This window comes from Lepus europaeus, chromosome 9 (genome assembly GCF_033115175.1).
Source record: "Lepus europaeus isolate LE1 chromosome 9, mLepTim1.pri, whole genome shotgun sequence".
Taxonomy (NCBI): Eukaryota; Metazoa; Chordata; class Mammalia; order Lagomorpha; family Leporidae; genus Lepus; species Lepus europaeus.
In genome coordinates this window covers 29,731,870-29,744,955 of record NC_084835.1, presented here as the reverse complement: position 1 = coordinate 29,744,955, position 13,086 = coordinate 29,731,870, and the positions used below count along the sequence as shown (strand labels likewise).

The 13,086-nt window shown below is 36.2% G+C and overlaps 1 protein-coding gene across 5 annotated transcripts in view; it reads left to right on the top strand.

Moving 5' to 3' along the window:
* ERC2 (ELKS/RAB6-interacting/CAST family member 2) overlaps positions 1-13,086 on the top strand; it is a 1,040,531-nt gene that overhangs the window by 521,070 nt on the left and 506,375 nt on the right. For all 5 annotated transcript variants that reach the window (XM_062201107.1, XM_062201108.1, XM_062201106.1 and 2 more), the window contains one exon: positions 11,101-11,294. In XM_062201107.1, the coding sequence (XP_062057091.1) occupies positions 11,101-11,294 (194 nt within the window). The remainder of the gene's footprint in view (positions 1-11,100; positions 11,295-13,086) is intronic.

Genomic DNA, 13,086 nt, shown 5'->3' with positions numbered 1-13,086 from the left:
ACTGAAATTTCTTTTTTTAACGACCAGTTCGTCTGTGTGGATGCACTGGATTTGTTGAGCTAATGCTGTTTTTCTGGATCTTTCCTTCTTTCCCCGTCTGTGCTCCAATGCCTCCCCAACTTTGCAATGTAGCAAGCTGAGCAGTTGTTCAATCAGATGTACAACCCAGTAAGTCATTTCTGAAAGTTCCCGCTGTAACATATCAAAGCATGAGGATCCATTGATCACATGTCACAGGGTGCCATACTGGGGGAGGTTTTGAAAATATTTTTGAGTCTCTTCCCATTTCCGTTCTGTTGGAAGAAATGACCTGTGCAAAGGTCGCTGCCATTTCTTTTGACTGAGAAATTTAAAAATCAAGAATTCAAGGACATGTTGCCAGCTCTGATAGTGCCTCCTTCTTAATCTCAACTCTAAGACTACAGGAAAATGGGAGGCAGCCAAAAACCTCGGCTCGTGGAATTCTCCCTCAGCTCCCTCAAACCCAGGCTTCTCTGCCCAGGGGATAGAATTGGTAAAGCAACAAACAACTCAGTGTCTGTTGTATTCAAGAGATAGACATTAAACTAGGTGTAGGTTTAAAAATAGGCTATACTTTTTGAGATTGGTAAATGCTTAACATTATTGTGGGTTTTGTAACAGTTAAAAACATGTCAACTGGCTGAGAGCAAACTATATACAGTCTCCTAATAACACATCATAGCAATTGCTATTATAGCTTAATGGAGTACAAAAAATAGGTAACTAGTAAAAATCTTTGTGAAACAATCCAGAGGCCACCATCATTTTTTTTTTTTATTCCAGTGACACAGATGCATTTATGTGAAGTGATTTGTTTATTTCTTTACCTTATTAAAGAAGGACTTTTTATTTTGTTGACTCAGTGGCTTACTGGTAAAAATACTACACAAAGGTGGCCAGAATTTATCCTTTGGCCGATGAGATCGTGCGCTCATGCATTCTGATTATCCCCTACTTATAAATTCCCATCGTGGGAAAAAGTAATAGTGTGAAAAAAGGAAGCCATTCGGCCACTCACTTTTTCTTTATAAGGTGCTGCTCCAGGATACTGCATCTGGCTATGTAAGATGCCTGGGTAAAATTTGATTCAGCCCCCATCCTTCATTTTTTACAAATTTTGTTTGCAAACAGAATTCCTAATGCCAAACTAGAGCATCTTTGTTGCTTTCTTTTCCGAAATGATAGATTTTAGCATAACAGCTAAAATAATCAAGTTTCCTCTCCCTTCACATTTGAATGGAAGTGTTAATAAGCAGACCTAAGACAGTGGAGAGGTGAAGAAAGACAGTTATGATTGGCACGTCTTCAAGCTTGAGAACTTGCCCTGGGAAAAATGAGTGTTTTCTTTCGATTGTTTTAGAAAAGATGTGAATCATCCCACTGACACTGCTCCATTCTTGCTAGTGAGGGGTAGGAAGAGAACCTGGGTCTATCATGTGTAGGTGTTTTCAGGACACATGGGGAGAAGAGCTGTGTTCTTGCAGCAAGAATTCATTGGGACCCTGATATGAGTTCACTATCCCTGGAATGATAGGGACTAAAGAAATAATTCTGTTACTTTTTGGACCATTTCCACAAATGTTAATGACATGGGATCATCCACTTTTCCCTGACTTTGCCCCAGTGATGGTCCTCCTGTCTGTGAACACAGACTTCCAGTTTTTCATTGGCTCATTCAAGAGTCATCAACTGACTTTCCTCCTGAAGTTAATGAAACTAGCCCGTTGGTTTGGCATCCTGGGAATAAAGCCAACTCTCATTATTTTAACTCCCCCTGTCTACAGAGATTCTCAAGGTCCAGCTCCTGTGTGTGTGTGTGTGTGTGTGTGAACTGATAGGGATGCAGGATGATGGATTTCTCTATCTTTAATAGTTTTTTAAAACATGACTTGTTTTTCCTAGTTATAAAAATAATGTATGGTCGTAGTAGAGAATTTGCAAAAGTATAGAAGGATATAGGGGAAAATAAAATAACAAGAGTGTTCACTGCGTAGAGATAAGCATTAGGAACATTGGGTTGCTCCCTACCCAGACATGCCTTTGTTGTTGCTGTTCCCTCCCTCCCTCCTCATTTCTCGTCTCTTTCTTCTTTTCATCTTCCTTCTACCCTTCTTTTTTTCATTTTTCCTTTTCTCTTTTCTACTTTTTTCTCTTTTCTTTATGTAACACTATTTCAAAGTGTTTGATTTTTATATCCTATTTTATTTTTTATTTGGGAGGCACTGAGACCAAGTGGAAGGGATCGAGATCAAGAGAAAAGGAGAAAGACAGACAGACAGTCACAGATAGAGCTCTCATCCCCTGGTTCACTCTCCAAATACCCACAATAACCAAGGCATGGCTAAGCTGAAGCTTGGAGTTGGAAGCCCAGTCCAGGTCCAGGGATCCAACTACTTGAGCTATTACCTGCTACCTCTCAGGGTCTGTGTCGGCAGGAAGCTGGAACCAGGGGCCACAGCCAGGAATTGAATGCAGACACTTCAATATCGGATGCAGATGTCTTACTTTTAGGCAAAATGCCTGCCCCCTGTTTTGGTTTTACAACATATTGTTAGAATTTTCTCATAAAATTAACTGTTGATCCTAGTACAGTTCAGTGGCTTTATAGTATTCTATTTTATTTATTTATTCATTTAATATTGGGTGTTTCTCCTTCCACCATATGGTTTTTTTGTTTGTTTGTTTGTTGCTTTTGCTTTTGCTGTTATAAATAATGTGCTGAAGAACATCTTTCTATTTTTAATTTCCTTACATTATATCTTTTCATAGAATAAATTTTTGGGCCCATGATTTTAAAAAGCTCCCAATACTTGTTGCCGTGTGGCTTTTCAGAGAGTTTCTGCCAAAGCACACTTCTTCCAGCACTGACCGAAACTGGCCTTCCTGCCACAGCCAGACTGACATTGAGAACTGTCATTTTGTAAAACTTTGACAAATGCTAGTGAAAATATTTTTTTCTCTTTTTTCCTTTCCTTGGTTTAATCACTAGTATGATTGAAGTTTAAAAATACTTTTATTAGATCTTGCTATTTTTTATTTTGTACACTGTTTTTTTTTTTTTTTTTAAGATTTATTATCTATTTTAAAATGAGAGTTCAAGAGAGAGAGGGAGAGAAAGAGAGATGTTCCATTCACTGGTTCACCTCCCAGATGGCCCCGAGAAACAAGGCTGGATGAGGCCAAAGCCAGGAGCTTCATTTGTGTCTCCCACATGAATGACAGGAGATCAAGCACTTGGGCCACCTTCTGCTGCTTTTCTAGGTACATTAGTAGGAAGCTAGATCAGAAATGGAGCAATCGGAACTCAAACTGGGGCCCATATAGGATGCTGGAGCTGCAGGCAGCAGTTTAACCCGCTGGGCCAGCCCCTAAATTTTTTCTTTAAGTCATTCAAACTCTTGTTTCTGAAGTATATTATTATGTTCCTTGGTTTATAGGAATAAGCCTATGCTTTGTATGGAAACATTGTTGGATTTATGGCAGTTTTGTTTAACTTAAAAATATTTTTATAGATGGAGATAAGTATTTTTAGGTTGCCAACCTGTTGCTTTTTAGGAATTCCTCATTGTTTTTATTCTTTGAAGTCATTCTCTGAGTTCACCTACATATATCTAGAAAATTTTAATGTAACTTTTTGATGACAATTTTTATGCTATAGTTTAAACTCCTTTATCTATCTCTGTTTTCCATTCATGTTGAGAGGTATAATTGTAAAGGTTTTTCAAAATTATTAGCAAACTTTTCTAGTACCACTCATCTAATAATTCTCTCTTTATTCACATGTAATTTTGGTGTATAATGAGTTGTCATATGGATTAATGTCTTTATTTCTGAGCTGATGATCAATTTCATCAATGTCTCTTGCTTTTTGAGTCAATTTTAATTTATTATGGCTTTCTACTCTTTAAATTTCTGGAGAAGCCAATTCCTCTTAAATCTTTGGGTTCTTCATTTTGTCTTGTTTTGTTTTTTTGGGTTCTTAGCCTTTAATTTTTTCTCATTCCACATGAGCTTCAGGACCACATTTCAATTAAAAAGTACATTTATTGGTGATATTTTAGGTTATGTTCATCCTATGAAATAATTTTAGAATAATTGCTGTATTTCCAAGATCATACAGTTGATCCAACATTTATTTATTTCAGTCTTTTTAACAGTACAATTTGACATTTTGCTATTCTAGGTCTATGATATTTCTTTTTAGTAATGGTCTTAAGCATTTCCCCACATACAGATTTTAGGTTACTCTTATGAATGGCATATTTCTTGTTTTATTTTATAACCAGTTATTGGTGCTTGGGGATTTATTTCAATCTTGTATGTTTATTTTTACTATGGCCACCCTCCCAATTTTTGGTGAAGTAGAACATAGTTGCTTCTTGTTAAACAAGATAATTTTACGGTTTAGTCTCATGTCCATCTGTCTTCACTAAATCAGAGTAAACCAGAATTAAATTGTGAAGTCCTCCTGTGAGTATTTTTTTCCTAGAATCCAAACAAACCCTTTACTTTTCTTCCTTGAATTCAGTCACTCCATTGTTCCAGGTGATACTGGAATGCCATTTCTTTGGAAGCTAAAAGTTTGCCTTGCTATCTTTATTGTTTCTTAAAATAATAGCCTGTCAGTGACTTAACTACCAGTCTCTGCAGGAGTTCTGTCCTTGTGAATGCTGTGCAGGTTTACTTCAGTTGGGTTCTTTTTATTCCCTTAGTTCTAAATTCTAGAAAAATAACATGGCTTTCCCATCCAGCTCAAGTGCCTTTGTTGTAGCCCTACTGGTAACTATGTCCAGAGAAAGTATCCAGAAGTCTTTTTGTAAATTTTTAGTAAATCTTTGGACCTCTTGGATCCCTCAGTTTTGTGCTTCATATGATACCTGCAGTACTGCGAGGCACATGGCTGATCTGGAGGCACTGGAGGCAACCTGGCTCCTGGTTGGGCACAGCTGAGGCCCTCTGATGTTCCCCAGACACCCTTTTCTTTTCAACCTCATCTCCTATGAACATATTTTTTGTAGGGATCACATTTTACATAGGGGATTATGAGAAAAAGTGCAAATATTTTTCCATTCCAGAGATAGGAAAAAAAAAAAAAAACCCTTTGTTAATGTTCAGTGAGGGCTTCCTGATTTATATGTCATTATAGGTCTTTGCGATCCTAGGGACATGGTGGGCTGAGTTATAAATACTTTCATAGTCACTGTTTAGGTATAGTGGTTTCATTCTATGATTTTATTTAGTCTCTTAAAATTATTTGATTCACTTTTAGATGGGTCCTTTCTCACATTGTGTAAAATTACAACTATTTAAAAGAGAATTCAGATACACAGCAGATGTAACACATGCAGCTCTGTTAAGCAGGACCTTCCAGTTGATTCGTGTGTAAAGACTCGAGTAATATTTGAAAGAGTACTGAAGATTTGAAGCTGTGTGTTTTGTTCAAAACATGCAGGTAATTGCCTCCATCCTGTGCATTGCTAATTTTAGGTAATTCCAGTCAAATGGGATTACAGTAATAAATATTTATTCGAGGGGATCTTAAAAATAGTTAGCATTGATATAGTTGTTTTTAGTTTTTTAGTGTGGAGCATTCAAAAATCATTTTGAATGTTATATTTATTAGTACATACTCTGTTCTCTCTCTGGAACGATATTCCTTTCTGGTATGGATGTTTTTAATAGGCAAATTTTGAATATTCTAGGTATAGTTAGCTTGAATTTTGAAAGGATAGTTTCTTTAAACCTAGTGATTTAGTCAGGTCTTCATCACTGTAACTAAATTACCTAAGAGAAACTGCTTAGGAAGGGAGAAGGCTCATTTTGGCTGCTGTTTTTGGAGCTTCGTTGTTCCAGTTCAGGCAGCTCCTTTGCTCTGGCATCAGTGCAGGGAAGATCACGTGGTGAGCTAGGAAGCAGAGAAAGAGCAGCTGGGCCCAACTTGGCTTTTATAGCCAACTCCCTTCTAGAACTGCCTTCTGAGGGCATGCCCCTCCCCCCCCCCAGTGACCTAAAGACCTCCCACTCAGCTCACCTCTTAGACACCATAATTAGATCAAGTCTCCACCCTTAATCCATTAACCATTAACATTAATCCATTAACCATTAGCATAAGCCTTTTTGGTTTAAATGTCTGCCAGAGTTGAGGAGCCACATCTTGCTCAAACCATAGCAACCAGGAAGTATAAGATTTCAAGCCATATCATTATTAGTTTCCAAATGTATTCTGTAGGCTCAGCTATTATGCCTGGTATTAATTCATGGTATTGAAAATGAAATTTAAATTTTGTTCTAAGTTGTAGTTCTATAATCACGATCATAAGCTTCATTTTCATTAAGTAGTATTTTGATCACAGCTTAAAATGAAGATGGGTAATTCTTTTAGAAGAACAAAATCAAACAATGTTTTAAAAAGCTTATATGCTCTGTTCTGCTGTTAGGATATAAAATAGATGTTAAAGCACTGTAAGTGGACACTGAAACAGCACAGTATGGCCATTGAGACTCTTACAGTGCACGAGTTTAGCAAATTATTGCCAAAACCCAGAAGCAGCAGGAAATATAAAGCATCAGATCCCTTAGTTAACATTCTGCTTGTCCTTCATGGTCATGACTAGTTATTTGTTTATTTTGAGGAAAATGATTTTTATTAGAATTGTTAAGGCCCTTCTCAAAGCGAGAGTGTTATATAATATTTTAATTGAAGAGTCCCTGCTTTGTTTCACAGCAGGTTTCTGTACCAAAGTTAATGCCTTCCTTTCTAGGCATCTGGAATGATGAACTAGCATTTTATTGAAAATAATCAATGCCTAACCTTTGTAAAATTAACTGTAAATAAGCTTGTGATGTGTGATTTTGAAACCTGTTAACCCCCTACTTTGGCCTTAGCTGCTTTTTGTTTCCTAACTTTGATTTAGATACACTTTTAATCTGAAATTTTGCCTTATTTCCTGAAGTAGTTCTGAATCCTCCCATTAAAATAACTAGCAGGTATTGTAATGGACTACTCATCCTGGGTCGTGACCAGACTCCTCTTTGTGCTTGATCCAGGCTTTCAAAGTCAGTTCCCATCAAAATGCTGAAGCTCGCCCACATCAGTGAGACTCCAAACTTTGTTTTGATTATTCCCATTTGTGGGAAATTTCCTTACATATGGTAATACAAGAAACATAATTGGGGGATCCTCAAAACTTAACTGATCTAATATGTAACACAGACAATTCTGAAATGTCTTTTCTCTAATTTTCTGTGTTTCTCTAAGATTCTTGAGAGTTACCCTAAAATTATCCAGAAGTATTTTGATGAAGAACCTGGCTTCATCTTTAAACTGACTGTTGAATCATCAACATTAAATCTCCACCTTAAGAAAAGAATAGTTATCAATATTCCCTTGATTTTAATGATCCATGGATGTTCTTGAAAGTGACAGTGCTCTTGGTCACATTCCTAATAAATAAGTTCTAAAACCATTAAAAGAAATTCCACACCAGTCTGTATTTTCAGCAGTTAGGTTCGTGCCAAATGAAGATGGGAGGACTAAGATGATGTGCATTGGAACAATACAGTCCTCAGGCTCTTGCTGATCTTGAGGGGGAGCTAGTTTGAAACCAACAAATCCTTAAGGGGAAATAGTTACCATGCATTTTCAATGTAAATCTTGAATTACTAAGAATGGTGCCATGGTAAGAATATGTTGATCGTGATTTATTCAAATCTATTTTTCTTCCTGTAGGGTCTATATTAAACTAAATCTGTTACTTACTTTGATCCTCTTCAGGAACTGCCAGTCCAGAACAAAGAAAACCCATGTTAGAATTTGAAAAGGCAAGAGAATTGCTTAACTACATATAAAGCACTTCCTTGGCTTCCTTTGTAGGAAAGGTTCAGACCTTAGAATTTTGAAGAAAGTATCACTCCCATGTCTCAGATCAGTGTCTCTTGCTCTACTGATTAAAAATTTCCATCCATCCTAGAAGTTGTGCTTTGGGCTGAGTAGAGCTGATAATCTACAATACCTTTTGTAAATGTTGTAGAGACTTTTACCTCCAATACTCAGATGGATAGGAAACTTAGCAGCCTTTCCTGTTAGATCAAATTCAGAGTCTTCACATGGACCTTGGTAATAACCTAAGAAGCAGCTGTTACTTTTCCATCTTTCTAAGACTCTTAAAACTTCTTATTGACTTAAACGTTTAAAAATGATACATATGTACACCTTTATTGCCCTCCAACAGTTCGGGCACCAAGATTGGAGGTAGTTTCACATAAATGCTTTTTACTTGAAATCAGTAGGTATTGAATGATACAGAAATATTTAACTCATAGATAAATATTCTTGAGATTGTTTATATTTATTTAAAGAGAAATCATTAATATGCACATACTATATTAATCTAACAGACACCAATGCAGTTATAAACTTGGTATAGTCTAGTTTCAGGCATGTTTTTTCCCTAAGCTTTCGGTATTGGTAAACATCCTTTGAGTTGTTTAATCATATTAACTTATTGTATTGTGAAGGCTAAGAACCCAGCTAATTTCACCTGGTGTTGAAAATTGGCCTTGGATTCTTTTCTTTTCATCAGGGATCCAAAATAAGAAATATGCTTACATACCTATCACTAACAGGCTCCTTTCTCTGTAAATCTATCAGGGAACCTTCTCTAAGGACTATGTTGGATCTTGTTGATGAAAATTGATTGAACCTATTGACTTGGCTGTATAACAAATCCCATTTCAGGAATACATTTTATAAAATAATAGTCATAATAAAACATAATTGAATAATATCCTCCCCATGCTGGTCATGCTGTTGCTTTTACCGTCCTTAGAGAGATGAATTCATTGCCTGTAGACATAAGACACAGCGCTGGATTTAGGATCTAGATCTCACAACTAGTAAACTTATATTTGCTTATTAAAAATAATCATGGTAATAATAGTTGTGAGAATAGAAACAACCAAAATAAACTACAGCAGCTAACTGCTAGCTCTTCATGAACCTTTAAAAATCACAATTAGGGAAGGAATTTTAACTCTAGACAGAAATAGGCAATCAGAATATATTTACTTTCTATGTTTCTAGCTGGTCATTACTTAGTTCATTATTTCTTTTTTAAAAAGATCTTAATGTCATTGGCTGGATAGTTCAACAACTGTCATGAAAGTGTTTTTAACTGTTGAGTAATAATGATAATATAGTAGAAGGGTAGAAGAGAGGTTAATGTGAAGGTTTTTTTCTTAGTTGTTTTAAAATATATTTTAGATGCTTTTCTGTCAGAAAACTAATGCGATGATTTTTATCACAAATGGAAGTAGAGATCTGGAGTAGTTACTTCATGTTAAATTGGAAGAGCTGCCCTACATTTTAGAATGGAGATTAGAAAAGTTAAATATTCATTACTTCAGTTTAAAATTAAATTATTAGAATAATAAATTCCTAAAGGCATATTTACTCAAGGTTCTCGTTCAGATTATTTTAAAGCTGAAAAAGCTCAATAATCTATTATAATCAGACCCAGGATGCATACTAAGTAAATAAAAATAAAAGTTTTATGAGAAACATTGGTAAAAGGGAGTAACCAGTACTTGATCATATGTTGAAGTCATATGTTTTTTCCAAGTTGTTTTGCATAGTTGTGTTTATTTCTTAAATAAATAAATCTTAGATTAAAGAACATGAAAGCAAATTATTCCCTTTTTATCCTCATGCTTAAATAATATGTTACATGCAAAAATATTATTTTCAAAGTAATTATTTTGTCATAAGTAAAATATTTATTTTATTTATACTAATTTTTTAATTTTTTTTCTACTAAATCATTGCAAAGACTGTCAACCTTCTACCAGTCGTACTAGTATTAATTGTTCTAATCATGCATGATTCATTTGGTCCCCCAACCCACTAGCTGTAGCTTGCTTGCCTTGTTTTTTCCTGAACTTAAAAACTGTACAAAAACTCAGTGAACATCTGCTCTGCATAGCAAGACAGCAGAACAACTAGAGTCCTAAAAACTTGCTGTATCATTTCACACGTGGATTTGGGAGATACATCCCTTTAGGACTTGTCTGAACTATCTGTGTTGAATGTGTACCGTTGTTAAATGACTTGTTCTCTCCCCGCCTGCTCTTTGAAGAAGTCAATTAGGAATAATGGGAAGCAAGGGGTAGGCACAACATTGCAGTGCATCGTTATTTCCATCTGTCTGGGAATATTTCAGCCAAAAGTTTATTTTGAAAAAAAAAGAAAAAGCCACAACACACACATATACACACACACACAAACCACAGTTACTTTGGCTGCAAATTATTCTGCAGTGTCGTTGCTGTGTTGTTGCCTGTGTCTGTTCTTGCGTGTAAAGCTGCCACCCACCCATGCATGTGTTTGCAGTTTCTCGTCTGTGTGCTTGTTCATGAACTAGCTCATCCTCCTCCTGGTTTAGGTTAAATTTACTGCAAAGAACAAGGATTTATGGGTGTGACTGTTAGCTGGAAAGGCCTTCCTCACTTCTGCATCTTCCTTTCCAGCTGCATCTTGTGTGGAAATTTCTCAGTGGGTGAAGTGTTCAGGGAACCGGTCAGCCATTCTCTTAGTACCTGGCTCATTCTATGTCATGGATGATTTTTGGAAAGGAATGTAGTATTACATTGTTTCCATTTCTCTGCATTGGAAATGGAAGCATTCAGTATGAATCACCCACTTAGCTATGAGGAATTGTCTTCATTCTGCTTCGCAGGTGACCAGGGCTATCTATTTCCTAGTATCTAGTCCTACTATCTAGTATGTAGTCCTCCCATCCCCCATGTTTTGATGGGAACAAAATCCAAAACATTTAATGGAACAAAACATCAATACTAAAAGACGCTTCTCTGGGAACCTGACATGTAATGTAAAATCAACGTTTTCCAAGATAGCTGAACTGTGTGATTCTTCCACTTTGCCTTCCCGCTAACAGTACACCCATAATTCTTGGTGGTCATTTTCTCTCCTGAGTTAATTGCTGGGCCATTCATTGGTGACTGTATTTTCTATCGTTCTGAATCATTGTCTGAACTAAATTCTTTAAAAATGTAATGTTAAAGGCACATAATATTGAAGATGACTCCAGGATGAATCCCGAGTTTGCAGACCGGCTAAAGCAGCTAGATAAAGAGGCCTCTTACTACCGTGACGAGTGTGGCAAGGCCCAAGCTGAGGTTGATCGGTTGCTGGAGATCCTCAAGGAGGTGGAGAATGAAAAAAATGATAAGGACAAGAAGATTGCAGAACTTGAGAGGTTAGTTCTACAGCCGTGGGAATTGTCACTGGCGAATGCTCATTGCTTGGTGGCGCTTCTCGGTACTGATCGATATAAAATACACGTTTGTGTTACAAGCTGGAAACAAGTCATGTATGGCTAATCTGGCCTGGTAAAGGCTGGTGTTGTCTTCCTGTAGGATACTAAGAAGGCACCTAGCTTATCTTTTGAGGAATCGTGTACCTCTTCAGTGTTTAATACAACTTTGGGCAACTTTTCTTGAGTGATGTCCACTATCTAGTATTTTTGCCAGCAAAGTACAAAAAATTGTGGACATTTTGAAATCGTAGTTCTTTCCCATCACAGATAAACGTTGGTGGTTTAAGCCCATCTTGGGTGAAAGAACATGGAATAATATAATTGGGAATTTCCCATTCAAGGAAGGGGAAGGTAGAAGGAACTCATGTCCTCTGGGTATGTTTTGCTACATCATGAATTTATCTTTTAAGAGGAACTTGTAGCACTTGGTAAATAAATATGCTTGAATAGGGCCTATGTGATAGCAAATTCTGTTGCAAGACAGATTCCAGCATATTTACATTTTCAGATCAATCATACCTATATTATATTTTTATACGACATGGACTCTAAAAATAAGCTTGCTATCAGCGCTTTTCCTATTGTTCATATCAGGAGAGAACTTTGTGAACAATTTTTTGTAACTTCATAACCTCTGTGGAGTTCCTGTTGGTTCAACAATAAGGCAGAATTTGTCTTTTCTAGTTTCAGTCCATATGGAAGAGATCAGCAGATTTTGAATAAATCAGTGAATGTTTGCCAGCTCTGATCGAGACACTTGTGAGGCCCTAACGGACATCAAGATGTATGCAAAGTAGCTCAGCTCTCTGTAGTCTTGGAGAAAGCTAATGAGCTCTAGGTACAGAAAGACGTGGGTTCAAATTTTGCTTCTACTTTATATAAGCTAGTTTTGTGGACTTGAATCTTGTTAGAAATGAATCTCCAAAAAGCACAAAAGAAAAAAAATGAATCTCTAATGACCCATTAAAATATTTCATGCTTTGCAAGTCCCCTGTAAGGTGGGACATTTGTGTCATTAGGAACAGTTGAACGTGAGGACAAACGCTCAGTATTAATGACTATGTTAAATGTATGGGTTCATTCATAATACAGTTTCGGCAACATTTTCAAATATAGCATTATATCCAAATATGAACCAATAGACATTTTAAAATATTCTTAGCATTAGTTTGATGATAACCTGATTTTATTTTGCTGTGAACTCTTAATAGTTAAGTCCAGGATATCTTTTCTTTTTCTCTTGCAGTAACTATACAAATGAAAATCCTTGAGGGCTTTGTTTTAATTTTAAAATATAGGAATGTTCTGCCAGTCTATTGGTTCTTCAAAAGCTGGGAAAATCCAAAAAAACACATGGCTTCAAAGATCTGTTGATTTCAAACATATCTTTATGACTATTTGGGTATTACATTTCAAGATCAAAAGTTTACATGTAACTTACAATCATGTCTGTTTTATTAGAGAGAAAATTGCGACCTTGAAAAGATGAATGACCTTCTGGAAATTGATTCTATGGTCAGAAAGATGTGAAACTAAATGTAGGCTCTCTAACTCCTAACCCACTGCTCTCAAAGCAGTGGGCTCCATTAATGATGCCCTAGATAATAATACTGATAATATTGATAATTGCAATTACATTAATAATCAAAAATTATATATGTCTTATGTGCACAGTATATCCACTGATCTGCTAAGCCCTTGAACTGCAATACTTTATATACCTTTTCGTCTT